Genomic DNA, 27,146 nt, shown 5'->3' on the forward strand with positions numbered 1-27,146 from the left:
TTGCAAATCCTACATGAATAATACTATAAAGGATTTCTTCTAGCCTCAACCCATCAACATGACCATTACGGGCGGAGCCAGGATTTTCGTCTAGGGGTGGTAAAACTATGGTTGATTAGTAAGATCTAAGAGATTGAAGAAAAAATTCATGGGTTTTTAGTTAGACAAAGGAAAGGGCAATTAGGTCACTTCTCATTAGTTTATGAAAACCTAAGTCAAGAGGTAATGTCATAAATAAAAATAAATAAATAAGGCTATGGTGACCTTGGTCTTCTCTAATAAATTAATGCAAAATGACCTAACCTTCAATCTAAAATAAAAAAAATCCTTGGATTTTTTTTTTTTAGAATCAATTATCTTCAGGATCTTAGATAAATAAATAAAAAATTATCCAAGATTTGAACATTAAGAATAATATACTTTAACCTTTAATTTTAAAGAACAAGATAGAATTTTTGATATAGAAAATGATATTTTGTTTAAAGAAAATTCTAGAATTTTCTACAAATAATCAAGACTAAGGTCAAAATGATGGATTGAAGATGATGCTAAATAAAATAAAAATAATTTTCTATAAAAATTGAAGAGTATGAAGATGACTGACTCCCTCGCTTCAGTTTGAAATATAAAAAAATCCTTGAATTTTTATTTTTTATCCTATACTTGAACCTTCAATTTTAAAGAACAAGATAGGAATTTTGAAGTAGAACACATTGCAAATCAACTTTTAGGTCATGGGTTCAAGTCTAACTTACCTATAATAAAAATAAAAAAAAAATTTAAATTTAAAAAAAGAAAAGATTTTTGAAATAGAAGATTATACTTTTTGAAAGAAAATTCTAAATTTTTCTATAGAGGAAGAAGATGAAGTTCAAAATGAAAAATTGAAGATAAGGCTAAATGGATTAAAATAATTTTCTATAAATGTTGAAGAGTTAGAAGATTATTGAGCCTACATTGTAAATACATGAATTGTATTCACGTGAAAATATTTGCCAAACCTAACAAAGTAAAAAAAAAAAAAAGGCCTCTTCCATGTTGGTTTTATTTTTTATTTTTTTTGAGGGTGTGGGGGTAAAATCACATATAAAAATGAAGGTGCCACCCACATTAGGTTTCTATAAATGGAGAGAAGATTGTATATTATTATGAGACAAATATATTGATGGGGATGCATGTCGACTGTAGCCATATATGCATACGCTAAGCGGTAATGTTTCGTTTGTTCCTATGTTAAAGTGGGTTTAAAGTGGAATAAATTACTCCATTATTTTACTTAATGACAGTACGGATCCCCATGGTCACTATCCATTTCTTGGGACGAGTACAAAACCACTGGTACAAGTTGGGAATGTGAGATCACCACCCCCCACTCACTCACCTAGTGTTAATGTGTGTTGAGTGGACATGGCAATTGTCGGTCACCAAAACCTTACTTATATATCATTCTAATTTATGATGTTTAACTAACAAATTAGGTCAAATACTGTGTCTCATCATGCCAACGAAACACTACAAATTAAAATGTTCTTGTTCTGTCCACACATACGAAATGGAGAGAGCCTGCATTTCACTTGTGCCAAAATAATTCCTGTCTCGGGTCTTAGAATCTGACTAAATTATTAAGGCGCTCACACTTACTCATAGTGTATATGTTTCGAACAGGGTATATTAATTAATGGGTTTTCTTAACATGCGTGCATGATTTTAAAGTTCGTTTTGACGTATCGTCCTGTCCATGAATGAGACCGAGTCATCCAATTTATTCTACTCGTCTTGTTTAACAATAACACAATGCATCAACTTTTGAGAAACACATATGGTTTGAGACGACTTGTCAATCCATCTCGTTGGTGGACGATACCAAGGTGAATCAGACAAGATTTAAAATCATGCGTGCATATATGTTTCGAACATGATATATTAATTAATGGATTTTGTTAACATAAAAACAAAAGAATTGATATTGTGATTTTCTGACTAGATTTTTTTACTTGATCTATGATCAACTGACGTGGCAAAGGTACAAAATCATAAATCATATTCTTTGGGATACACAATTAAAAAGGTATATGATTTTGTCCTCTTACCACATCATCTAAGTACATATCCGTGTTAAAAAAAAAAACCGAATCAGAAAATTGTTAGCATTTTTAAAAAGAGAGAAATCAATCATTCCCTAAATGATAAAACACGAGAGCCAATAAACACTATTAGAAATCCACAAATTTTAAAATTTGTCCCAAACAAATTGTCAAAAGTTTGCTAAATATTTAATAAACATTAGCTAAATATCCAATAAGAAAGTAGGTTTTATTACCTTACTCTAATTGAACTAGGTAGTTCAATTTGAAACTTTGAGTCCTTGATTCATTTAAATGTATATATTGTGCTCCATCACGTGACGGTGACAGCAAATATCATAAGGGTTTGTTTGATTAGGCATGAAAAATGAATCCTCTTAGAAAATATGGTTTTTTAAATGTTTCGTCACGTATTTTGGATCATTTCATCTTAATGGTTTTTCACTTTGGGAGGAAAAAGAGATTCGCATCCCATCCCTTGAAAAAAAATAGTTGTGCTGGAGTGACATCAAAATTGATATCATTTCACACATGCTGACGTGGAGGTGTGCACAAAACCATACATGCTTTTCACTCGTATCTTGATGAAAGCATCTATAGTTCAATAAACACATCCACGTCAACAATGAGTGAAACAATGTGAATTTTAATGTCACTCCAACATTTTTCTTGTAAAAATGATTTTCTCACCTCCTAATGTTATATTTCCGATTATCAACACCTTCAAAACAAAAAAATTATAGTTTTATAACTCAAAAACTCGATTCCACTTGGATGTCCATTAAGTTGAGTCAAGTAAAGTCAACTTGGACAAGTCAAATAAAAATATATTAAATTTATAAATATTTTAAAATAAATAAAATATTTAATTTTTGTACTCAGCAAAAATATTATATATAACCTGAAAACTTGGTTGGGTTTCCTAATCAGTTATATTTTAGACTTGACCCAATATAATTAGCTTGATGATTTTCCACATTGACTCAACAAGTTGATTCAATCAAATTTTGAGATCAAGTCACCACAAAATCCAATTGAGTCGAGTTGACTTGTCAAATTCTAATGTTTTTGGATGCCATAAGGTGATATAGTTAGAAAATTTTCCTTACTAACTTAGTAAGAAAAGTGTTTTTCATCATCATTATTATTATTATTATTATTACTACTATTATTATTGACTGAGCAAAGTGTATTTCATTATCACATGAAACATAATAGCCTTATTTGGTAAGATCTTAAATCTTTCTAAGGGTCATTTTTCCAATATTAGAAATCAAATAATACATACCTCTAGATTTTAATGAAAAAAATAGAATAAAAAAAATATAAATATACATAAATAACTTATTAAGAAAAGTATTTTTTTTTCTAGAACTAAAGTTTAGCCACTTATTAATTTGAAAATATATTAAGACACCCTTTATATTTTATAGAATTTGATATGAAAAAAATGTATTTCGAAAAAGTTATGGAATTTCATTAACTTATTAAAAAGTGATTTTGTTGTACAAATGGCAAGAAAGGAAAGTGTGGGTGGACAAATTCTCTGTCCAGCTCAGGCATACCAAATATTAATGGAAAGAAAAGAAAAGAAAAAAATTAGATGATGGCATAAGCTTAGTACTGAAATTAGGTTAAAAAGTTAGATAGCAAATAAGGAGAAGAAGGTTAGGTTGTAGGAGTAGGTCTCAAGCATACTAACCCATTGGTATGCTTGATTATATATCACTTTACTTTCAAAAATGGACATGGACATGGTGGTGGTGATTTCTTTAAAAAATAAAAAATTGGCCACCTCACTCCCATGTTACATATTTAGGTTACGGTGTCACTGTAATCAAATGTGATATTGCCCCCACCTCTAAAATTATTTACGGATCAAGTTCAGTTATAAGAATCATATTCCTCCATTAATTAAACTTTATCTAAAAAAAGTATAAGCATCAAATGTACAATTGACACTTTTATGGAGTAAAACTATTGTATTATATTGTCCAACGAATTAAACCAATATTTTTTTGTTGTTGTAAAAGTGTAGAAATTCTCTCTCAAGTAATGAAATTACTTTTTTGAACTATTAAATGTACATATTCTCAATTAATAAATTACATTGAAAATACTGTATGCATTTAAATATAAATTTTGTAGCTAAATGAATATAATATATAGAATGTGCCATTGATAAATCCCAAAGAGATCATTTTTCTTATGGATTCATTTTTAATTTATGTATTTGTTTAAAAAAAAAACAATTTTGTTGAATGAAAAGAGAAAAAAAATATAGGTAGCACTTCTTTTTTCTGTGATGCATGTGAAAGACTGTTTAATTATGCCCTGATTGCCTATACTTGTTCATATTCAAGAGTATTGCAAATAGGCTCACTCAAACGATGTGGAATGTACGTGGCTTAATAGCGTAGAGAAAAATTCCCTTCACTTAGTAAGATATATATCAATCAGTTGATCTATAATTTCCAATTACGTCGTGATAATTTGACATCCACCCCCCTAGCAGAACTGTAGATCATTTTCCGTGGGATACACAAGAAATAGATTTATGGTTCTATGTATCCTAAGGCAATGATCTACGGTTCTGTCAAAGAGGGGCATCAAAAAATTATTATCCTTTTCAATAACTAAATTTGAGCATTTTTATAATTGAATCCTAGTAATTTTTTTGGTGCCTAAATGTGATGTTTATATACATATGATTACTCAAATTATTATTTTTTTCAAGGGGGGAACTTGTTCTCAATCAAATTCAGAGACACATTGATTTGGCAGTTAATTGGTGCACCACACCTTCATTTGATGCTTTATTACTGAGCAGTAATTTAAAATAGACCAATCTACCATATGTAAAACAAAGAGAAAGTAGATTCTGTTAGGCGTATATGCCACCATTTAAATTCCCTCATGTGGCATACTCAAAATACTCTCTTGATGTGGCATGTGCTAGAATCAGACATCTTTACTTTTCGAGATATACAACTGTACAAATGTGTATCCTAAGACATAAAATCTATGATTCTAACGCATGACATGTCATGAGAATATTTTGAGTATGTCATATGAGAAGAGTCAGATTATAACTACTCTTTAAATATTCTGTGTTTTTCTTTTTTATCCCAACTTACAAATGCTATTCTCAAATGAGTTTAATAAGCCCACCCACAAGTACTACAGGACCATTCCAATGTCTAAGGTTGGTCTACGTTTTTTTTTCTTTAAATTAAATTTTGGCATCATTCCATGGTTAAGCTTCAACGTGGCCACACATCTCCCGTTATTTTGACAACATGGTATTTTTTAGCGAATAAAGTTTTGATAAGATATTTTCCTCCAAAACGCAGTCTTTGGGCACGTTGCATCTTTTCCTTCCCCCATTATTTATCACTTTGAGTTGAGATGCTTTTTTTCTGGTTCATTTAAATTAAAGCAAAATCTAGATCAAAAGATATTTGGTATACTAGTATGAATGATTAGAGCATTATCACCAACATACATGGTGACACTTTTAATGCACGTGGAAGATGCTAACACCACCAAAAGGGGGAAAAAAAAAACAAAGAAGAAAAATTCACCAAATAACACCCTTAACTACCATTTACATCTTCTTCCTTAAGTTATTATTAATTTTTTTTCCCAACCATAACTCATAATGTTGTCCCACAATAATACCATTTATTCTTGAATTATCAAAATGCTTCGTTTACAATTTAATCGAATGAAAATAATAATTTTCTCTAGACACTACTTAAATTTGCCTACAAAAACTTTGATCAATGAGGATTTATAACCTAATGTAGGCTTGATGTTGGTCAAATTAGCTTTAGGTCAGTGATACCTCCTTTGGACCAATAAAAGAATGTAGTAAAAATTAATTTTGAGAAAAAAGGGTAAAATAGTCATTTTACACTACTGACTTCGTCGGACATTGCATTTAACACTATGTTGATGTGGTAGTGTATAAATGACTATAGATTTACTTCCTCGAGATACAAGTAAAAAAAAAAATCTGTAGTTCTCATATGTTGTCATATTAGCACAATATTGAACACAGTGTCAAATGAAGTCAGATCAGCATTTGCCCACTTCTTTTTAATCTCTTATTATGACTTTTATTCATCAATTATCTTTGAATAATGTTGAAGTGACCCCAAGATTGAATCTCATATCGCATATCTTTACGTGAAAGTGTGTAGGAATCATAAATACTTTCATCGAGATATGAGTCAAAAACATCTATGGTTCCTATACACTTTTGTGTTAGGATGTGTAATATGAGATACAATCTTAAGTCACTCCAGCACGACTCATTATCTTTTCTAATATAAAGTCACATGTCATCTTTCACGTGCAAATTTGTATTTCAAGATTGACACTAATTAATTTTTTGATGATACAAATTGTATCAGACTTCCTCATTGTAAGGGTGTATTAGAGCATCAGATGCACAGAATAAAGGTGATGTATCTCATCATAAATGGCATGTTGTGCGATTGAGAGAGATCAAATAGAACTTTCTAATTACAATTAACATAACCTAGTATTTTCTTATTAGGAAATGTTTTATGTTTAGTAGGAATTTTCCAATCATTGTTTAAATATTTTTAATGACTTTTACTCATGATAAATGTTTATACCTACTATTAGTTATTGTGGATGGTGATATGAATCTTTTTCAAACATTCTAACTCTATCATGAAATATATTTTCAATCCTAAAAATGACTCAACCTGATGAAAGAAATAGGGTATTTTAGCTTAACTATGTAAAATTGGCAATATTAAATTGACCACCCTACAAAATGCAAGATTTGGCTATCCATACTTGACCAAAAGTCAACATTATTATTATTATTTTTTTTTTTGATAAATTAATGGTGAAGTTTTAATTTAATAATAAATAATTAAAGCTTTTGAAGGTATTTTCAATAATCAACGCTTGAGCATTACCTTCAAGATTGAGCATTTTCCTAATATTATTTGATGGGATCGCTGTTTTGACCTTTTCCAATTTTACTGTGTATTTTTCAAAGAGAAACATAGTCACCAAATTGTCGTAAGAATTTGTTGTAGTATATGGCTCATATTGAGTGGAACATGTATATAGAGAAAGCAGGCAGATGCTGAAGTGAAGAGGGGAGTGTAGCGTTCCGAATGGAACGATAACATCTGCCTTTTGGGATGATTTACTATTTTATTATCAGAGACGATTAATAAGTTGAGGGTACGAAGGCAACGCCCCCACGGTACAATACAGGGACATCATTGAAATTTTCTAATACCTATTGTACGGCTGGGGTATACTACAAATTCATAAGATGTAACCATAATTTGACATATAATGAAAATTCAGCTCTTCGCTTTTGTGGATGTAGTAGGCACACCGACGAACCACGTTAAATCTGTGTGTTCTTATTTATTTCTTATTTTTATCTTTTTGTACTATTCATCATAATTGTCACACGTAGCACAATAGAATTCAAAGCGAGGTAAGAAGCATAAGGGTATTGCCTTCTTCCTTCAACTTAACATCAACTTTGTGTAGTTGATCTAAGATTTGATTGAACACATTTATATGTTTCTAGGAAATTCGCATCATTTACTATCTTCAAGATAGGCAATTGTTTTTTTATAAATAACTTGTTAGGCAAGTTCTTACCCATGTAAGGATTTCTCAATTTTTCTAAGAGTTATAGTACCGGCTATTCCTCCCACAACGTTAAACAAAATGTTATCCACAAGACAAAATCAAATAATACTAATCATTTTTGCCTCATTGTCTTTCCAATCTACATTTGTCGTATATTTGATTTTCCAGACTTGCCTTTCAACGCTCTAGTGAGGCAAGTTGAAGTAGGATGTCATTTACATATTTTTTTTTTCACAAATTAAAACTATAATTTCCATCGAATGTCTCGACCTTAAACTTCATGTTTGAACTCGTCATTGTCATCATATTAAACCTCAAACGAAAATGATGTATGATATTAAAAACACAATTGATCTATACTAGCTCTTCATATGAACCTAATTGACTCTGATTCCAATTAGTGAAACAACAAAACAGTAAAGAAAACAAAAAAATATTTACGAAACACAAGGATTTATTTGGTTCAACATTGTGCTTACATCAACAGATCAAAACAAAAATAATCACTATTTTCTTTTCCCTTAGTTTTATAGTTTTAGAGATCTCTATTTTAAAATTGGGAGTTGCTAAATGGATCTCACTCCATAATAGAAAAAAAAAAAAAAAACCCTTAAGAAAAAAAATTCATAATTCCCTTTTAGTAACCCTAAAAATAAAAATCCCCAAAAATAAAATACAAGACAATTTCTCAACATGATGGAGCTAGTGGTGGAGGCGAATGATAAAGAAGAATAAATAAATAAATAAAGAGGGGACAATGGTGAGTAGGGCTGGAAACAGATGAAAGAAGATAAAGAAGAAGAAGCAAGAGAAAAAATGCTTACCACGTCGACAACGATGGTAATGACGGTGACGATTGTCAACGACGACAACAATGGTGATTATGATGTTGTTGGAAAATAATAAGAAGATAATAGATAATAAGAGTAATTATGATTTATGATTTGAAGGTAATTTTAGGATGAATTTCATTTTCTATAGATGGAGGTGGAAAAATGAAATCCAATACTTGCTAGATATTAAGAAGATGATAGTAAAGGTAAAAAAAAAAAACAAAGGGTATGTTTGATTGCATGGAAAGTCACTTTCCATGGAATTTGAAATCCATGGAAAATTAGTTGTGGAAAATAGGTAGGGTTGGAAAATCAAATTCCATTGTTTGATTTCACTTGGATAAAATCATGGAAAAATATGAGAAAAAAGAAGAAGAAGAGAATGAGGAAGAAGATGAGAGGAGGGGGAAAGGAAGAAGAAGATGACGAGGAAGAGAGAGGGGGGAAGACGTGGTGACGGTGGCGACGAAGGTGGCGGCGGTGGCGAAGACGGCGACAATGGCTGTGGTGACGGAGGTAAGTGAGGAAGATGGGGGGAAAACGTGGTGGTGGTGGTGACAGAAGAGGTGAGGGATGGAGAGAAGGAGAAGAAGAGAGAGAGAGAAGGTGGTCAGAGACGGAGCCGACGGCGACGGTAACAACGTGATGACGACGATGACGAGGTTAGTGTAATGGTGGTAGTGGTAGTAGTGGTGGTGGTAGAGAAGAATTGAGGATGGAAAATATGGGTGAATTTCATTTTCCCACCCATATGGGTAAGAAAGTGAAATATATGATTTAGTGGACTTTTTGAATGGGGTGGAAAATGAATTTCCATTTCCATGTGCAATCAAACACTTGAAAAATGTCATTTTCCATTAAAATTGATTTTCCACCCTATTTTCCATGTGTAATCAAACATACCCTAATAAAACAATGAAAAATATCATTTTCCATGAAAAATGAAGTGTTTGAATAGCCTTACTAAGGGTCTTTGGGCTGACCTTGTGCCATTGAAAAGTATGACCCAATGCTTCAATTTCGTACAAGATAAAATTCTATGAACTTTGAAAAATCGAAAAACATGACCCAATGCTTCATTTTTGTAGAGGATAAAATTCTGTGAACTTTAAAAATATTAAAAAAAAAATTAGTTTTCATCGAAAAACATGATCTGATGTTTCAATTTTGTAGAGGATAAATTTAAAATTTTCGATGAAATTTAGAGGGCTATTGTGTTGGATTGCTAATGTAATAATCCATTTAAGTAAAATTACCCATTTACTAAGTTAGTAAGGGAAATGTTTCTCAAAAATGAAAATCCAATACATTTTTCATGATAAATCAAATACACCTTAAATTATTATTTTTTGGATGCCCTAAAAAATCCAAAAAACACCCATTAAGAGTATTAATTCCACGAAATTTATAAATGAGATGTAAAACTCAAATAAATAAATAAAATGAGTAACATAAAAAGACTTGACTTTATTTTTATCCCTTTCATATTTACTTTATTCTTTTAGTTGGCAGTTGGCATACAAATTCCGCTTTGGAGTAGCTGAAATGTACAACAACGTACACCTAGAAACTTTCAATATCAATTGTTTATGAGACACGTTACATGATGAGGAAATAAAAAAATAAATAAAAAAGAAAGAGAAACAATTTCGTTACTAATATTACTAAAGATTTTAAGCCTTACAGCAAGTCGTTTTGCTAAAATTGATCACTACATTATCTGTCCACAGTCCTCCAGAATTCATTGAAAAACTTATATAAATTATTTTTTTTTCTAAAAATAATTTTTTTAAGACTTGATTCAAGATTTTGAAAATGGACAAATACATAATTTCCACCTAACTTTAAAAATAAAAAATCAGCAGTATTTTTTTTTTCTTTTAAAATTTATAGAATTTTGTCCCCTATGACCCCTAAAGAACCGGATCCTATTTTTTATTTTTATTTTTTAATGACACAAGTGAGTCCAAGTCCCTTGGTAAGGATGAAATCCTTACTAAGTTAGTAAGGCTAGTTGGACTCAAAAGAAAAGATTCGTGCAATACCACTACCGCTTTAAGCACAGTAACGTTACAAAGTCAATGATTCTCTATACACTACCACGTCAGCGCAGTGTTGAAATGTGTTCAAGCCACAAGTCCATCATTTTCTAAATTATGATAAATGGAAGAAATATTCAACATTCATTTACTTGACGTGGCATGTGTACAAAACCATAAACATTTGAGGAGTCGTGATAATCTGATTTCCCTCACGTGTCAGTGGCATACTCTCTGACATGGCATGTGTTAAGGGATAAAAATCTGCATAAAATCTACAGGGAATCTGCATATGTGTATTCAAAGGCATAAAAATCTATGATTCTAACATATGCCACGTGGGAGAGTAAAAAAATCATGACTAATATTTGAGTCGTGTTAGACCAATTCTGCTAGACCGCTGTACTGACTTTATTGGACACAAAGAACACTGCGTTCAAAGAATGTGACCCAGTCAGTATTTTTCTAGATATTTTGTTTTCCTAGATATTTTTTCTTGAAAAATACTATAATGTTGTACATCGATTTTGACATTTTGAAGGGGTGGTGCACACAATTTGATATTACTTGGGTATTATCCTATATTATTTTCAATAGTCATTATAAATCAATAAATTATTATAAATCTCAAAGACATTTAGTGGTATAAATATAGGGACGAACGTCTACCGGGGCTGACAGTAAAAAGCTACAAAATTCGGTGAGAAAAGTTACTCCATTATAATAGCGTGTACGTCGTACAATATCAAAGCCAGGAAGGAGTCTTACACGGCTTGATGGATCGGTGTCAACAACAGCTACACAGCTGGAGATGAGTCCAGGCAGTTTGGTTCCTAGTTGGTTGATATCCGTTAAATCTAACGGAGTCCCATATAGAAGTGAAGTCTTAACCAATTAGAATAAAACACGTATAATAATTCTGTAAACGGCTGTGTTAACGGTGCCACTGAAAGTTTGAGAAAATCTATGGTTGGAAAGAAAAAGATAATAATAATAAATAATAAAAAAAAGAGAAAAAGAATCGTGATTGCGAGTATGTGTGATTAAAGCCACGTGTCATCATATCTATAGAAGTGTAATATTTATATTGAGTTTGAAGCGATATGGCAGATGTAAGTGGGCGATTAAAGACACCTATAAGGACTAAGTGTGATGGGGATATACGGGCGTACATCTTTAGGAACTTACCTCCGAACATATCGTCGTAGCTGCTGGGAAACAAATATTTTTACCACTAATAATTAATATTTAATAATTATATTCCTTCTAGGTTATGATTTATGATGATGACTCGTATTCTATCTTTTCAATAATAATAATAATAATAATAATATTAGAGACAGTCGGTTTATACTTTTATAACTCTAATAATTCTATTACTATATACTTCTCGCGGGGTATACGGTCATCGTTCCTTCTATATATATAGATATTTTAGAAGAGATAAAGAGAAAGAAGAGGTTAGTTATTGAAATTAAAAGAAAGAAACAGGGGAGGGGAACGATCGAGAGGTTTCAGGCGTTCTCCTTTCCTTCAAACCTCTTCAAATCCGGGTAAAAGAATAGTTTAGAGTTTAGAGTTTAGAGTGCAAGGAGATCGATCTCCTTTCCTTCCCCTGCAATCAATCTGCATTGTAGAGGAGGGGGGCGCCTTTTCTATTTCTTCGTCACATAATCGTGTGTGTGTGTGTGTGTGTGTGTGTGTCCTCATACCTATACAAAATCTCATCTCATAATCCTCTCTACATTTGTCCATCTTTCGGTTTTTACAGACTTGAATCGTTATTTTTAATTTTAATTTTTTGAAATTCTTCTCGTTGGTTCAACACATCCATTGATTGATTGATTGATTGATTGATAATGGGGATTTACGAACTAATTAAGGGAGAAGAGAACGGAATCGAGGATCCAAACAAGAATTTTCTGACGATTGAGGATGGCTACACACATAAAGAAATGGAATTGGATCTGCACTCTACGAAGAGAAATGGCGGAGATGCCCACAAACCTTCCGTTGTCTTCATTAATGCCGGAGGAGAAGATGCTTCTAAACGCCGCCTCGTTTCTCTTGACGTTTTCCGGGGACTCACCGTCGCGGTAAGATCTCGATTCCTTTATATTTATTTTATTATTTTACATTAAATTAAATTCATCCATTTCTGTTTATTTCTTTTCTTCTCGTTTCGATTTGATTTGTCTTGCCTTTGCTAAATCAGAAATCAGAAATTTCTTTATCTATTCGATCTGGCATTACTTGTGTGTATTTAATGTGCGGTTCTTCATATCTTCAAAAGATATATTTCAGTATCTGACACAGATCTTTGGATTAAATGCCTTCTTCTTCTTCTCCTTTTTTCCATATCTATGCTTCGATTTTGAGAACCACAGATCCTTTGCAGAAGGAGATCTCAAAATTGACGTTTTTTCTTTTCTTTTCCTTTTTTAGTTTTTTTAATTTAATTTATTAAATAAGGTAATAAAATAAATATTTTAGTTTGAGTACTTCTCAAATTTTGAACCCCATTTTATTGCGTTCTGATTACTCAACAACCACCGCCCGCAATTTTTTAAGTATATATTGATATATATGATGTTCTGTACTTTTGGTCTTTGTTTTCCTACTCCAAACGAGACCCAACTCACAATTCAAGAGTAAAGTATCCATATATACTCTCTCTCTCTCTCTATCTATATATATATATATATATATATATATATATAGGGTCGGTTCCGTAGACACATAAAGCTACTCATAAAGCTACAACGTTTTTGTCTTATATGGTTAAAAGGTTCGGAATGAATTGATTTTTTGTGAGGATGATATCTGTGATGAGGGGATCATCCTTGCAAAAAATCATTCCATTCCAAAACTTCTAACCCCATCAAAAGTTATTTATAAAAATTGGACAGTCTAAAATTTTTCAACTTGTGAACATGGGGTTAGAAATATCATAATAGGCTGATTTTTGGTAAGGATGATCTCCTCACCATAGAGATCATCTTCACAAAAAATCAGCCTATTCCAAACATTTTTGCCCATATAAGACAAAACACGTTGTAGCTTTATGAGTAGCTTTACGTGTATACGGATCCTAATCCATATATATATATATATATATATATATATATATAGGGTCAAGTTCAAACGACAACCATTTCAACACACATATAGACAACGTGTTTTATCTTATATGGGCAAAAATATTTGGAATGGGCTGATTTTTTGTGAGGATGATCTCTCTGTGGTGAGGAGATCATCCTTGCCAAAAATCAGCTCATTATGAAACTTCTAGACCGTCCAATTTTTGTTGAAAAATTATAAACCGTCCAATTTTTGTAAATCAATTTTGATGGGGTTACAAGTTTTGGAATGGGATGATTTTTTGCCAGGATGATCCCCTCATCACAGAGATCATCCTCACAAAAAATCAACCCATTCCAAACATTTTTGCCCATATAAGACAAACACGTTGTCTATGTGTGTTGCAATATGTGTCGCAGGAACCGACCCATATATATATATATATAGCGTTATTACGACCCCTATTACGACTCACATTATGACTCACCGTTTGTCTTACATGGGAAAAAATGTTTGGAATGGGCTGATTTTTTGTGAGAATGATCTCTGTGATAAAGGGATCATCCTGGCAAAAAATCATCCCATTCCAAAACTTCTAACCCCATCAAAATTGATTTACAAAAATTGGACGGTCTAAAATTTTTCAACTTGTAAACATGGGGCTAGAAGTTTCATAATGAGCTGATTTTTGGCAAGGATGATCTCCTCACCATAGAGATCATCCTCACAAAATCAGCCCATTCCAAACATTTTTGCCCATATAAGACAAAACGGTGTGTCGCAATGTGAGTTGTAATAGGGGTATATGGAACCCGACCCATATATATATTCGACTGATAATCTTAGGATGACAATGATGCTGGCTGACAAAATTTGTCTTATATGACTTAAAAGTATAGGATTGGATTAATTTTGTGTGAGGACCTTCTCTAGGGCGAGGAGATCATTATCATAAAAAAATCAGCTCAATTTGAAATTTCTAAATCCATCAAAAGTGATTTACAAGCAGTGAGACAAATGAGTGAGGTCCACAAAACCCCACTTTATTGCCTTTCCTCTTATCCCTTTCAATTTTATCTTGTTTCCTCTTCTATTATCCCCCTTCTTCAATAATATGATTCTAACTTTACTATCTTTACATTTTTATCTCTAACCCCAAGAGGATGTCCGGATCATACGCACGAGCAAACTCTAGTCAATATAATAAAATACAACGGTCGGTCCCACTTTCTCTGTCTCAGGATTTATACCCCAATAAAAATTTATCTCGATGATAAATTTTACCTTTTCTCTTCCTTTTTTCAAAAATACGTTCTTCTCCCATTTGCAATATTACCCTTCCAACTTTACCATCTTTCCTCTTCTCCCCTTTCATAATAATACCCTCCAATTTTATTATTTTCCTTAGCACGTGCAATAGGCTCGGGTGAACTCTAGTACGTATACAAATTATATTTGTGGGTTCTTTATCTTGAACGACCCTTCACTTTGAACCTTAATATATTAACATATGGATGATGAAATATAAGATTGTGTTTGTAAATTCATTCTAATAATCAAGTTAGTCTCTGTTTTTACTGAAAAACTCTATTTAAAATTGTATATTTATATTTTCTCGGATTACTTATGTATATATTTTCAAATTCCTAACTTTGTCCTATAACGTTATTGTGTCGTGCTTATCCTGTTTTTTTTTTTCTTCTCTTCTTAGTTGCTTTCTTTTCTTTTGTCTTTTGTGCTCTTGTACAACTTGTAGGTCTTCTCGACCTCCTGCTTCTTCAATAAAAAATTTTAGTTATAAAAAAAGGTCATATGTCGACTTGCCCTAGTATTTTCAGGCATAGTCACAAAATTCTCTAAAATTTCCAAAAATTCATAAAATTCTGTAAATAAAGGATTCGTTGATTAAATCAACGAATTAATCTATCATCTTCAAGCTTTTTAACCTCTGGAGTTGGGATCATCTTCTTTGAATACTTTCCTGTTAAGTCCCCCCTTTCTCTCTATCTCTCTTTCATCTTCAACCTCTAGCAAAAAAACACTTGAATTTTCTCTTAAAACCCATCTTCAACCTCTCTAACCTTTATAGTAATTTTCTTTTAACTTATTCAGCAGGATCTTCAAAATCATGATTTTTCTACAAAAAGTTCCATCGTTTTCTACTTTCCCAATAATCATACCTTGCTTTGAGATTTGTAGATTGAAATAGATAAAATATTAAGGTTGACGATGACTAAATTTTTTTATCTTGCCTAGAGGTTTATAGGTTGAAATAGATAACATATTAAGGTTGAAGATGACTGATTTTGAAGATGAAAAATCAATAGGTGAAGATAAGTGGTTTAAGGAAAAAATATCCAGGGTTGTGGTTATGAGGTTGAATTGAGGTCATTTTTAGTAATTTATCACAAAAGATTGAGTTCAAGGGGCATGTCATCAGTTTGAAATCCTTATATTTTTGAATCCGATTTGCTTATAAGATGATTTTTTTATCAAATAAGTTATTTGCATTCGAATAATAACTTATTACGCCCGCCAAATTTTTAATCAAATTCATATATCAATTATTTTTTTCCTATTCGAATTCGGATATGCATATTTTCGAATAATATCAGTTCAAACCCAGTTTGCGTATAAGATGAATTGGATTCAAGTATTAATTGATTACACCCGTCAAATTTTGAATCAAATTCAGATATCAATTATTTTTTCTTCTATTTGAATTCGGATATTTTTATATTCAAATAATATCTGTTGAGAGACTAGTTTTTAAACATTGCTTTTTTTGTGTTGGCTGACTTAGCCAAGACATGAGATTAACAGATTGCCCCACTTCAAATATTCCCTCTTACAATTCCGTGGGACCACTCGTCATGCACATACTGGACCTCGCAACTCACTATAATTCACCCACATAGTGACCTTTCTCGAGGCTGGTGCGGAGGTTCTTAATTTTCCTTTTAAGTTAGGTTTTGTAAGATTTTATGATGATTTGTAGTAAGCTGCAGCGCTGCTAAATTTTGTGAGAGCAGAACACTTTCTTCGTAAGGGGATTCATCTGCGTTTGCAAAAAAAATTTAATCGACTGACAGCGACCAGGCACCCCATCAAATTTTCTATGATTTGCAGAGGGACAGCTAAATATTTAAACCCCACATTTTTATTTGTCATCTACATCTTATGAAACACAATCTGGAACCTAAATAACAGATGAATAGAGGACCAAATCGAGAGCATTGCTATAAGTCTGGTTATTGTTAAAGCATACATTAACACTATGCCTAAGCTGTCTATGGTAACCAATGAAATTACCTAAAGATTGTGTTCAATAGTAGAATATATATCTTCAAGTGAATAATATAAATGCAACCACGCAAACACAAAATGGAGATATAGGCTGTTCACTAAGCTACAATGGAGTAAACCCACCATACTCCTAAACCATTTATACATCTGAATACTGCCGTCTTTACCACTGTCGAAAAACCTATAACAACTTCGTAATGGTATCATGTTTTCAAAACTCCGAATTGAGTCTGATTTGACTTGGGTGAGTAATCTTGGACTCCTTCAGGAATAAGTGAAATACTCAATGTGAATTGGGCACTTCAAAGACTCAAATCGGCCAAGAATTGCGTGGAAAGGAAAAAGTTTAGGAAATTGTTAAGCTTTATGGAGCAGATTGTCGTAAAAACATGTGAATGGGTAGCTAAGTAGTACTTTTATGGTAATTAGTTTTTCTGTTGATGGACAAGATAGTGCCCATTGGAAATCAATTCACATTTGCATATTTTTATTTTTTTGATGGGTAAGTTGGACTTGAACCCATGACCTCAAAGTTGTTTTGCAACGTGTCAAACCAACCAAGCTATGGGTCTAGGCCCAATTATATATATATATAAATAGAGAGAGCTGTACCTTTAAAATAGAGAGCCCGCTAGAGAGGACATTCTCTTATCTTGAATTATCATAAGTAGAGTTCTGCACCAGGACTCAAACCAACCTCTCTGAGAAGTTCAGGGGTCAAAAGCTTCTCCGAGAGACATGGGATGCACCATTTCGATACAGTACGGTACACTGAACACCAACCCAATCTCAGTGAAGAAAAGAAAACGTAAAGCAACTAAATCTCAATTACATCGACCCTGAAGTGAACTCTAGTCGCTCTCGCTCCGCTTATATACTTCTATACTAACTACTAACTTTTATATATATATGTCAGCAAATTCTTTCAGTGTTATTTCGAATATAGTTTATATTACCCTGCAGGAAGAATTTGTGTACAAACTAGAAAGATATTTTAAGTGACATGGTATTGCTACGGCTTGACGTTCCTAATCATGTGTGTGTTTTTTAAATTATTACAGTTAATGATACTTGTGGATGATGCTGGTGGTGCCCTTCCTGCAATCAATCATTCACCATGGAATGGAGTAACCCTGGCAGATTTTGTCATGCCATTTTTCTTGTTTATCGTTGGACTTTCACTTGGACTTACATATAAGGTATATCTTTAAACATATTGTTTCTATCATTTCTTCAAGTTCCGCTGGAGCTTCTATAAATTAGATCCTTTAAACGGAAATTGTAATCCCTACATTTAAAGTTGTCATTTACAGCTTTCGGAAGAACAGGAAAATAGTTTCCAAATATTCTCTTGATAATCCATTCTATAAATATTCCAATACATCACTTAGAAGCTATTATTTAACACAATTGAATACCAAAATGAGGAAATAATAGAGTTTTTTTTTTTTTCTTGAAGTATTCTTGAGCTAACAATCTAAACTGCACACAGAAATTGTCATGCAGAGTTGTTGCATCTAAAAAGGCTGTACTTCGGGCTCTGAAACTATTGGCCTTTGGTCTTTTGCTTCAAGGTGATGTATTTCATTATTTTCCTTACTGTATAATTCAATATGCGTTTGGTTTTCCTCATTTTTTTATGCTTTCAAAGTGCATTAGCATGCATATTTTTTGTTCTCAGTTGGTACACAAAAAAGAAAGGAAGCTTGTAGAGAAGTGTTTGAAAATAGTTAATTTTTTTCTTACTCTAGTCAAACATATTAGCAGGAGGCATGTAAACCCCATGTGACATGCTTAAGTCGAGGAATTGCCCTTTAAGAAATGCGACAATCACTTTTTCTATTGCGTTGATAGTAAAATACATGAAATTATTAAGAGTATCGTAGTAAATTTACATATAAATCTCAGATATAAGAATAGTTAAATAATGGAGCCAATGGAAGCGTTGTTGAGTTTGGATTAAAAGTTATTTTTTTTCAAAATCTCAGGGAAAAAACTTTTATGAAAAGAATACCAATTCAGTGTTTGAAAAGAGAAAAGAAAAAAATGCAGGAGGCACTTCTATTTTTTCTTGTGGGCATCTTCCTTTTATAACAATTTTTGGGGGATAGAAAGGGAGAAGACTCAGAAGTGGAGATCGACTCATCTCTTTGAAGTTCAGGAATAAGAATTTATTCTTAAAAGACATAAATACCCCTTTGGAGATTAAGTGAAAGAATTATTTTATAGGTTTATTTGAAGATTTTGGCAACAAAATTTGTATATATATCTAAGCTGCCCTGTTCTTTACAAGTAGTAGATATTAAATTAGAACTTTAACAACTCTCTGATGAATGCCTGCAGCAGTGTAGGAAAATATTCGATCTTATTTCTGATTTGTGTATTTTCCTTCTATTCAGGAGGTTATTTTCATGGACTCTATGATCTAACTTATGGAGTTGATATCGAACACATTAGATGGACGGGTATACTGCAGGTATTTTTTTTCCCACTCCATATGCTACAATTTAGGTCATGGGATCTATTAGCATGGCTAGCTGTTTTTTTTTTCCAAGTTGGAATTCTGAATTGGTTGAATCTGGTGAGAGTCCAATAGAAACAATATGTTTTCTCTGGATGAATCCATGCCAGAAATCAATGTTAAGGACAAGTACTGATAACTTGCAGCATTTTCTGCCTTCGATTCATGGGGACTAGCCATGGAAATACTAATACTCTTCTCTATCCCTTTGTTAGAACACTGGTGTTATGTGACCTATAATCACAAAAATGGCCATTAAACAGTGTTCACATTTGAGCTCGTTTCAGTTTGTGTAAGCTTATTTGTGTCTGAAAATTTTGATTAACAAAGACATGCTTCTTCGCAGAGGATTGCAATCGCTTATCTGTTTGCTGCACTATGTGAGATTTGCCTCAAGAATGATGATGTCGTTAATACAGAGATATCCTTGTTGAGAAAGTATCGGTTCCAGTGGTATGTTGCTTGGATAATTACTGCTATATATATATATATATATATATATATATATATGACACAGATCTCATTATGCTATCTAGCTTCCCATTGTTTATTTATTCACAACTTTATCAATATTTTTAACTGATCATTACACTTCGAATTTTTCTCATAGAAAATTTTGAACAGATATAAAAACTGGGAAAAGTCTTGCAAGTTATCACTCCACAGATTTAGAACTTTATTTGTTTCTTTTCTTCTTGTTGATTTGGGTATGATGGACCTAGTTGTTAGACTTGGTTGACTCAAGTATTAGGATAACTGGGCGTGGTTAGTTTTTCGAAACTTTTCAATAATGTAGTATATATTTATTGGTTTGAAAGACCTTATTGGTTTCCAAGAGATTTTTTAACATAAAATGCTGAGGTACATCTAAGCTATAATGGATAGACATGCATGGCATTTCACTCTTAGACTGTTACTGGGTATTTGAGGGGTCTTGATTCCATTGGATGCATTCGATAGCACATTTTTCACTTCACAGCTTCAAAGAAATATCTCAAATTTGGTTGCCATTCGAATTTTACTAATCCCATAGTAGGTGAAGGATTATAGTTTTGCTATCACACACTTTGTGTCATATAAAAGTACAGTGGAAAATGCCAGTTGTCATTATGCATGTGCATAAATGCGCTTTAGATGCCACATGAACACATTTTAAATCTCACTGTCTCGTACCACCTCTCCCTCTATATCATTTTCCCCCCATTTTGGTGGTATCTATGTAACAAGGGCACTGTGTGTGTGTGTATCCGACACTGGTGGACTGGGTCCTGGTCCTCTACCAACGGGGATTCCATGTTTCAAAAAAAAAAGAGTATCTGATACTGGTACGAGGTGTCTGACACAATACTAACCCCCACAAACTGGTAGGCTAAACCGCTAAATCTTCTTTACAGTATGATCCATGCACTGAGAGATGTTTGTTTTAGAATATTTTACTTCATGTCAATTATAAAATTTATTTACACTCAACACATACATGGATGAAATTTTAGTACTTGCTATGAACTGATATTTTTTTTTTGACAGTATGTGATTAAACCAGTTAACTCTAATTGCCTGCCGCATAGTTTTATTTTTTGATTTCTTATTTTCCCTCCATCAGGTTGGTGGTTTTTGTGCTTACTGCTGTGTACGTGGCTCTATTATATGGCTTATATGTTCCTGATTGGGAATATCAAATTCCAAGTGAAAGCTCTTCCCATGTACTGAAGACATTCTCGGTGAGTTACAACTTCCTTTGTTTCCTCACGAGTTTCAAATTGATTGTTAGACTAGGATTCTAGTTCTTGCAAAAGATTTATATTCGATTTCTGAACCGGGTAGGTTATGGGTATTTTTTCTTCTGTCTGAAGGTGAAATGTGGAGTACGGGGAGACACTGGACCTGCTTGTAGTGTTGTTGGAATGATTGATCGTAAAGTACTGGGCATTCAACATCTATATCAAAGGCCTATTTATGCTCGAACAAAGGTTTGTTGTGCAGTGACATTGCATTACTTCTTAGTTACTATTTGGTGTCCCTCAATAAAATGTTGTGTCATCTTTTTTTTAGTTGAGTTTTCTAATTTTACCTCCTTTATTCACAGGAATGCAGTATCAACTCCCCAGATTATGGCCCACTTCCACAAGATGCTCCTTCCTGGTGTCAAGCACCATTTGATCCTGAAGGGCTCTTAAGGTTTTTTACTGTCTTCTCTGTTAACCTTTGCTCTCTTTCTTTACCCCATCCAGTTGTAAGAGAGACTTATCTGGCTATCTCATGAGGAAAAAAAGAGTATGAATTTGTTGTCTTCCCCACCTGTACTTAAAGTGGCTTCTCTTTTGGTGTGCAGTTCAGTAATGGCAATTGTTACTTGCTTGATTGGGTTGCAGTATGGACACATTATTGTACATTTTAAGGTAATAACTCTTCTCCTTTTCCTAAAAACCTTTTCATAGAAGAGTTTTTTCTCAGTTTGTTAACTCTGATTGCATGCAGGATCACAAGGATAGGATCTTGCATTGGATGATCCCTGCCTCCACTCTTGTAGCCATGGGCTTCATCTTAGACTTTTCTGGTAACAAATTATCTTATCTCACCTTGTGCACTCTTTCTATTTCAAGTTCATCTTCAGTTAGCTAATGATGTGGAACACAATGCCTAATACACTGCCTTCAAGAGGTGGATTAGTTGCTTGTGTACTATGCTGTCACTGTCCTAAATATGCACTCTTTTTTTATGTTTCTTTTGTAACTAAACTTGTTCAATTAACTTACCCCGCTTCCTTGTCTCAGGAATGCATATGAACAAGGCCCTCTATACTTTGAGTTATACGTGTGTTACAGCTGGTGCGGCTGGCATTCTCTTTACTGGAATTTATGTGCTGGTCAGACTTCCAAATCATCTATTTCTCTCAGAAATCTTTAGTCTCATTTCTTCTTGAGAACTGATGCATTGCCTTATCACACCCCAACATTTGGCCTTAATGGTTTTTAAACAATATGGACAAATGGACATTTTCTTTGATTGTTTTAATAACCTAGTTAGTTGTTTTACTTGTCACAATTACATAGATGGAATTTATTAGGAAAATGAGAGTGCCACTTGTCGAGAGTTAATTTGGGCTTGTTTCTCCTACAGGTTGATGTATGCAGATATAGGCGCCCAACTATGGTTCTAGAGTGGATGGGAATGCATGCACTGATGATTTATATTCTTGCAGCCTGCAACATCCTGCCTGTTATCCTACAGGGATTCTACTGGAAGAAACCTCAAAACAACATTGTGAGTTTTGTTTATTCTCCCTCCCCCATCCATAGTACTTGCTTATTACTTGAACCTGTGTGTATTTGATTTTTGATTTCTTTTCTCCATTGTCCTTTTTAACAGTTGAGATTAATTGGAATTGGATCATGATGTAATGTTTGGCGGGAGAAGCAGAAAGGGGGAACTCAGTCTCAGTTTTTTGTATACATGGAGGCAATAGTGTTTTGATTTTAGATGCCTTGTTAATTTTTATCTCTTTTTTTTCCCTTTCTGGCTGGGGAGGGGTTCCCCTTATTTTTTGGTGCTTCCTGTATAGAGCTGATTCAACTTGAATGGAGAATTCAGCTAGAATGGCAATTCCTATTCTGTTAATCTGGAAACCAAGCGACTCTAATGCTATAGTTCAAATTTGGTAAATTAGGCCCACGTATAAAAATGCGTCTTAGAAACAAATCAAAGGTAATCACTTCATCAACCAATCAAAACTTAGAGCACGACAGTAAGGGTTTGTTTGATTGGAACGAAAACCAAAATCCATGGAAATTTGAACTGCAAAAATGAGCGCCATGGAAAAAGGGAGGCACAGATACAGGGAAAAAGAAGAAACAAGGAGAGGAGAGAGAATCCTAATTTGATAATACACAAAAAAAAAAAATTGAATGACTTAATTGGACAATTTATTATACGAGTCCAGGTCTTATACACCCACCGCATCACAATACATTCTAAATTATGAAATGAGGACTGCTTTTTGGGTATGTGGTGGTAAGGGCAGAGAACCATAGATCTTTTTTCTTTGGGATACACAGGAAAAAAAATCTATGGTTCTATGCCCTTGCCACGTCGTCATCAGGACCGCATGCATTCATCATTATTCTTATGAAATAGGAGATACTTAAGGCTTTAATTTTAAGATTGTGGCTTACAATACAAGGCATGTATTGAGGTGCGGGTCTAGGTGTATTATACCATCTGTACTTTTTAAATATCACATAAAGATAATCCTAATCTTCATGAGATCATTATTCATGGGATGTGTGTGTGTATACAATACACCTTATTGCAATAATCACAAAAGAATCAAAATGTAAATTAACCAACACTAAATCAATTAAGTGATTGTAAGAATAAAATAATTTACACACAACAACAACAACACAACAAATGTAGCTTTCACAGCAATCAGTATTACTTATGCAATTAAAATGCTTTTCCAATGAACCATGCATGCGTGGCCTGTTGTACTCCAATAGCTAGCTATAACAAGGGATTGAATGATCAGTGAGGAAACTGGGTTGGAGCAGGTAGTCCCATACCCATAGAAGAATGGAAAATATCATGATGATGAGGTTGAGGAGAGTGTTCATGATGTGGTGGAGAGGAGGATTCATCTTGATCGAGGTTGGATTGTAGGCCATATGGCAAAAAAAGTCTGAGTTATGGTGAGTATCATAAGTAGAATTGCAGCGATGAGAGAGATAAAAAGCCCATGGACTCCTTAAGTAGGTGTGAGAGAATTTGGTACGCCATTGGCGCCCCCAATTTTCGCAGTAGCTGTTGATTTGTTGACGTACGACCTCTAGACTGCTTTTTGGGTCTGAAGTCAAATCGGTCGAGAGCTCATTAAACAGATTAGCAACAGCATTTTCGCTGCCAATCTCTCTTTGAATGATCCCACTATAATGGAGGAGGTTAACATCCTTTGGGGAATCAATGATTTTGTCCATGAATAAGATATAGGATATGACTTCATTGCTGATTTCAACGTGTAGCCTTTCGAAGGCCATGAGATTGAGAAATTTTGATTCCATAAGGTCGTCAACTAGGATGAAAGGTAGTATGAGGACTCCGCGGTTGAATGATTTGCCCAATAGATTGTTTTGTTCACTACGTTTGAAACTGATTCCAGCTTCCTCGAGCTGGGTCGCTGATCGGACAATTCTAGCACAGTTGGAGGTGTTTTTCTTGATGGCGTCATGCTTTCAACGTTGTTCGGTCAATTCTGAAAGAAGGCTCTGTCTATACAGGTCTAATACGTGTAGGTGTTCACCCATGTATCTATTTTTGATGTCAACATCATAGAAGTGCAATATGAGTTGGTTTAGGTGATTAACCGGATCTGTTGCCTGATTCATCAACATACATATAGTAATTAATCACCTGTAATCAGTTAAGTATAATACAAAAGAAAAGGATAATTGCATGCATCAATCAAAAAAAAAAAAAATCCATAATATTTTTGTTACCTACCGACAAATTAAAGTTCAGAAAGAAGAATTGGTCCATACTATTCTATTCTATATAGTACCAAACAACAACAGTGTCAACAAGTCTTCGTATGATGAGTTGACTGATGGGAATGTTTTCATTGATAGGGATGTTTTCCTACAAGTTAATTTGTATATTGTGCCTCTCATATGATCTCAGTCACATGTTTTAGACGTTGGTTTGTGTTTAGAAAATTAATTTTAAGTTCTAATAATTAAGAAATATGATACCTACCTATTAATTATCAAAACCCATATACCTAAAATGATGCTAAACTTTAATGTTTTATTGGGATAATACCATTCTTCATAATTTTGATTTTTAACATTGTTATCTTTGAGGTGCATGGGAGGGTAATGCCCTAATTATTAGGGAGTCCCATTCCTATGATAACTTGTCGACGTGACATTTTTGTTGGAGTTCAAACACATCAGGTTGCCTAGCTTGCACGTCTTGGTTAACAGCCCTAAGTGTTTTAAACATCTAACCTTTATTATAGGAACGGACCACTGTATTGGATCCTCAATCATCACTAAGAGGCTCTAATTAATGATAGAAATACAGGATAGCTAGGAAACACATACGATACATACACCCTAGAAAATCTATATATTTTTACCATCCCATCCCATCTCAACCACATACCCCGTTTAATGTTTGAAAAGTTTTTTCCTTGTTTGCAACGGACAGCAATGATTTCAAAAGGAGCATGGGGAGTTGCTTTTCAAGCTTCAACATGGCTCTCCTAATGTGATGTATATTCAGGAAATGTTCAGCACCAAATATTTTGGCAAACATTTTGGTAAAACATTTTTCAAAACATGGGTTAGAAGAGATCATCATCATCAAAAATCAGTCTATTCCAAAACTTCTAACCCCATCAAAAATAATTTACAAAAAATGAACGGTTCACGATTTTTCAACTTGTAAACATGGGGCTAAAAGTTTTGGAATGGGCTGATTTTTGGTGAGGATGATCTCCTCACCGTAGAGATCATCCTCACCAAAAATCAGCTCATTCCAAAACTTCTAACTCATGTAGGACAAAAATGATTGGCTAAAATGTTGGCCAAAATGTTTGGTGTTGAACGGGGTGAGGAGATTATCCTCACCAAAAATCAGCCCATTCCAAAACTTCTAACTCATGTAGGACAAAAATGATTGGCTAAAATGTTGGCCAAAATGTTTGGTGCTGAACGGGACCCTTATATTCAAGTAACCATGATAACTGAAAATTGGGTCGATAGTCCTTGTACTTTTCTGGGACTGAGTTTGAGTTTGAGCTTGAGCCTTGAGTTTGAGTTTGAGAAGATGGGAAGAAAAATGATGGGCTGCGTGTAAGAGCTCAAGCATGAAACACCCATCACGAACCATCAGCTCCAAGAATCTGGTTTGATCCCCTATAGACTTGGGATCAAGAGAGTTGTAGGCATCCATCAGTATTTGCACATCTTTCTTGAGTTCGTCGACGTAGTTTTGGTGGGTTTTTTTGGATCTACAGAGTATATGATGGAGAGCTCGTTGCTTATGATCTTCCATATACCCTTCTTTATCGTTGTGATAATGGTAAGGACCGAAGGACACAGCCTGAGGCGTGTAGGCATTGTAAATGTACCTCTTCTCCCACTCCACACCCTCCTTTTCGAAATCCACAATCCACGATGTCTCCGATCATTCTGCCATTCGATCTCCTGTTACTATTACTTTTTGTTTACTTACTTGTCCAACTTGTTTGTTGTGTTGTTGTTGTTGCTGTACGTTGTGGTCTAATTATAAAGAAACAAATTCGAAAAAAAGAAGACACTTATCCGTTAGTATTGTCTGTTTCGTGAAAAGAAAGAAAGACAAATATATTTATCTATCCATCCCCATCCCCATCCCCACCCCCACCCCCACCTCAGGTGAATATAGATTAAAGATAGATGGCTGGCTTACTTTTGTTTAGAGAGTAGAGAGACACACATGAATCATGCAAGTGAGAGATGCAAAGATGTTAGGGTTAATTACACTTATACCCTACGGTTGGTGTAACAAATATATATGGGTCCCGTTCAGCACCCTAAGTTTTACCACACATTTTAACAAACGTGTTTTGTCTTACATGGGTTAG

General features: G+C 33.6%; 1 protein-coding gene and 1 pseudogene across 2 annotated transcripts; one reads left to right on the forward strand and one right to left on the reverse strand.

Annotated features, from left to right (window-relative positions):
- The first annotated feature begins 12,022 nt into the window (after positions 1–12,022).
- LOC147400715 (heparan-alpha-glucosaminide N-acetyltransferase-like protein (DUF1624)) lies at positions 12,023–23,185 on the forward strand. 2 transcript variants are annotated; one of them, XM_086441699.1, is made up of 14 exons: positions 12,023–12,167; positions 12,498–12,710; positions 18,063–18,200; positions 18,494–18,575; positions 19,401–19,477; positions 19,869–19,975; positions 21,126–21,243; positions 21,376–21,492; positions 21,609–21,700; positions 21,855–21,921; positions 22,001–22,079; positions 22,297–22,388; positions 22,643–22,786; positions 22,892–23,185. In XM_086441699.1, the coding sequence occupies exons 2-14, from the start codon at positions 12,570–12,572 to the stop codon at positions 22,916–22,918; spliced, it is 1,281 nt and encodes a 426-aa protein (XP_086297825.1). In that variant the 5' UTR covers positions 12,023–12,167; positions 12,498–12,569; the 3' UTR covers positions 22,919–23,185. The 2 variants fall into 2 exon arrangements, with proteins under 2 accessions (XP_086297825.1, XP_086297824.1); XM_086441698.1 differs by having other exon boundaries at positions 12,050–12,710.
- Positions 23,186–23,981: 796 nt separating this feature from the next.
- On the reverse strand, positions 23,982–26,783 carry LOC147400716 (uncharacterized; annotated as a pseudogene).
- Positions 26,784–27,146: the final 363 nt, after the last annotated feature.

Source organism: Akebia trifoliata, chromosome 5 (assembly GCF_017979445.1).
Source record: "Akebia trifoliata isolate Shusen 1 chromosome 5, ASM1797944v1, whole genome shotgun sequence".
NCBI classification, from domain to species: Eukaryota; Viridiplantae; Streptophyta; class Magnoliopsida; order Ranunculales; family Lardizabalaceae; genus Akebia; species Akebia trifoliata.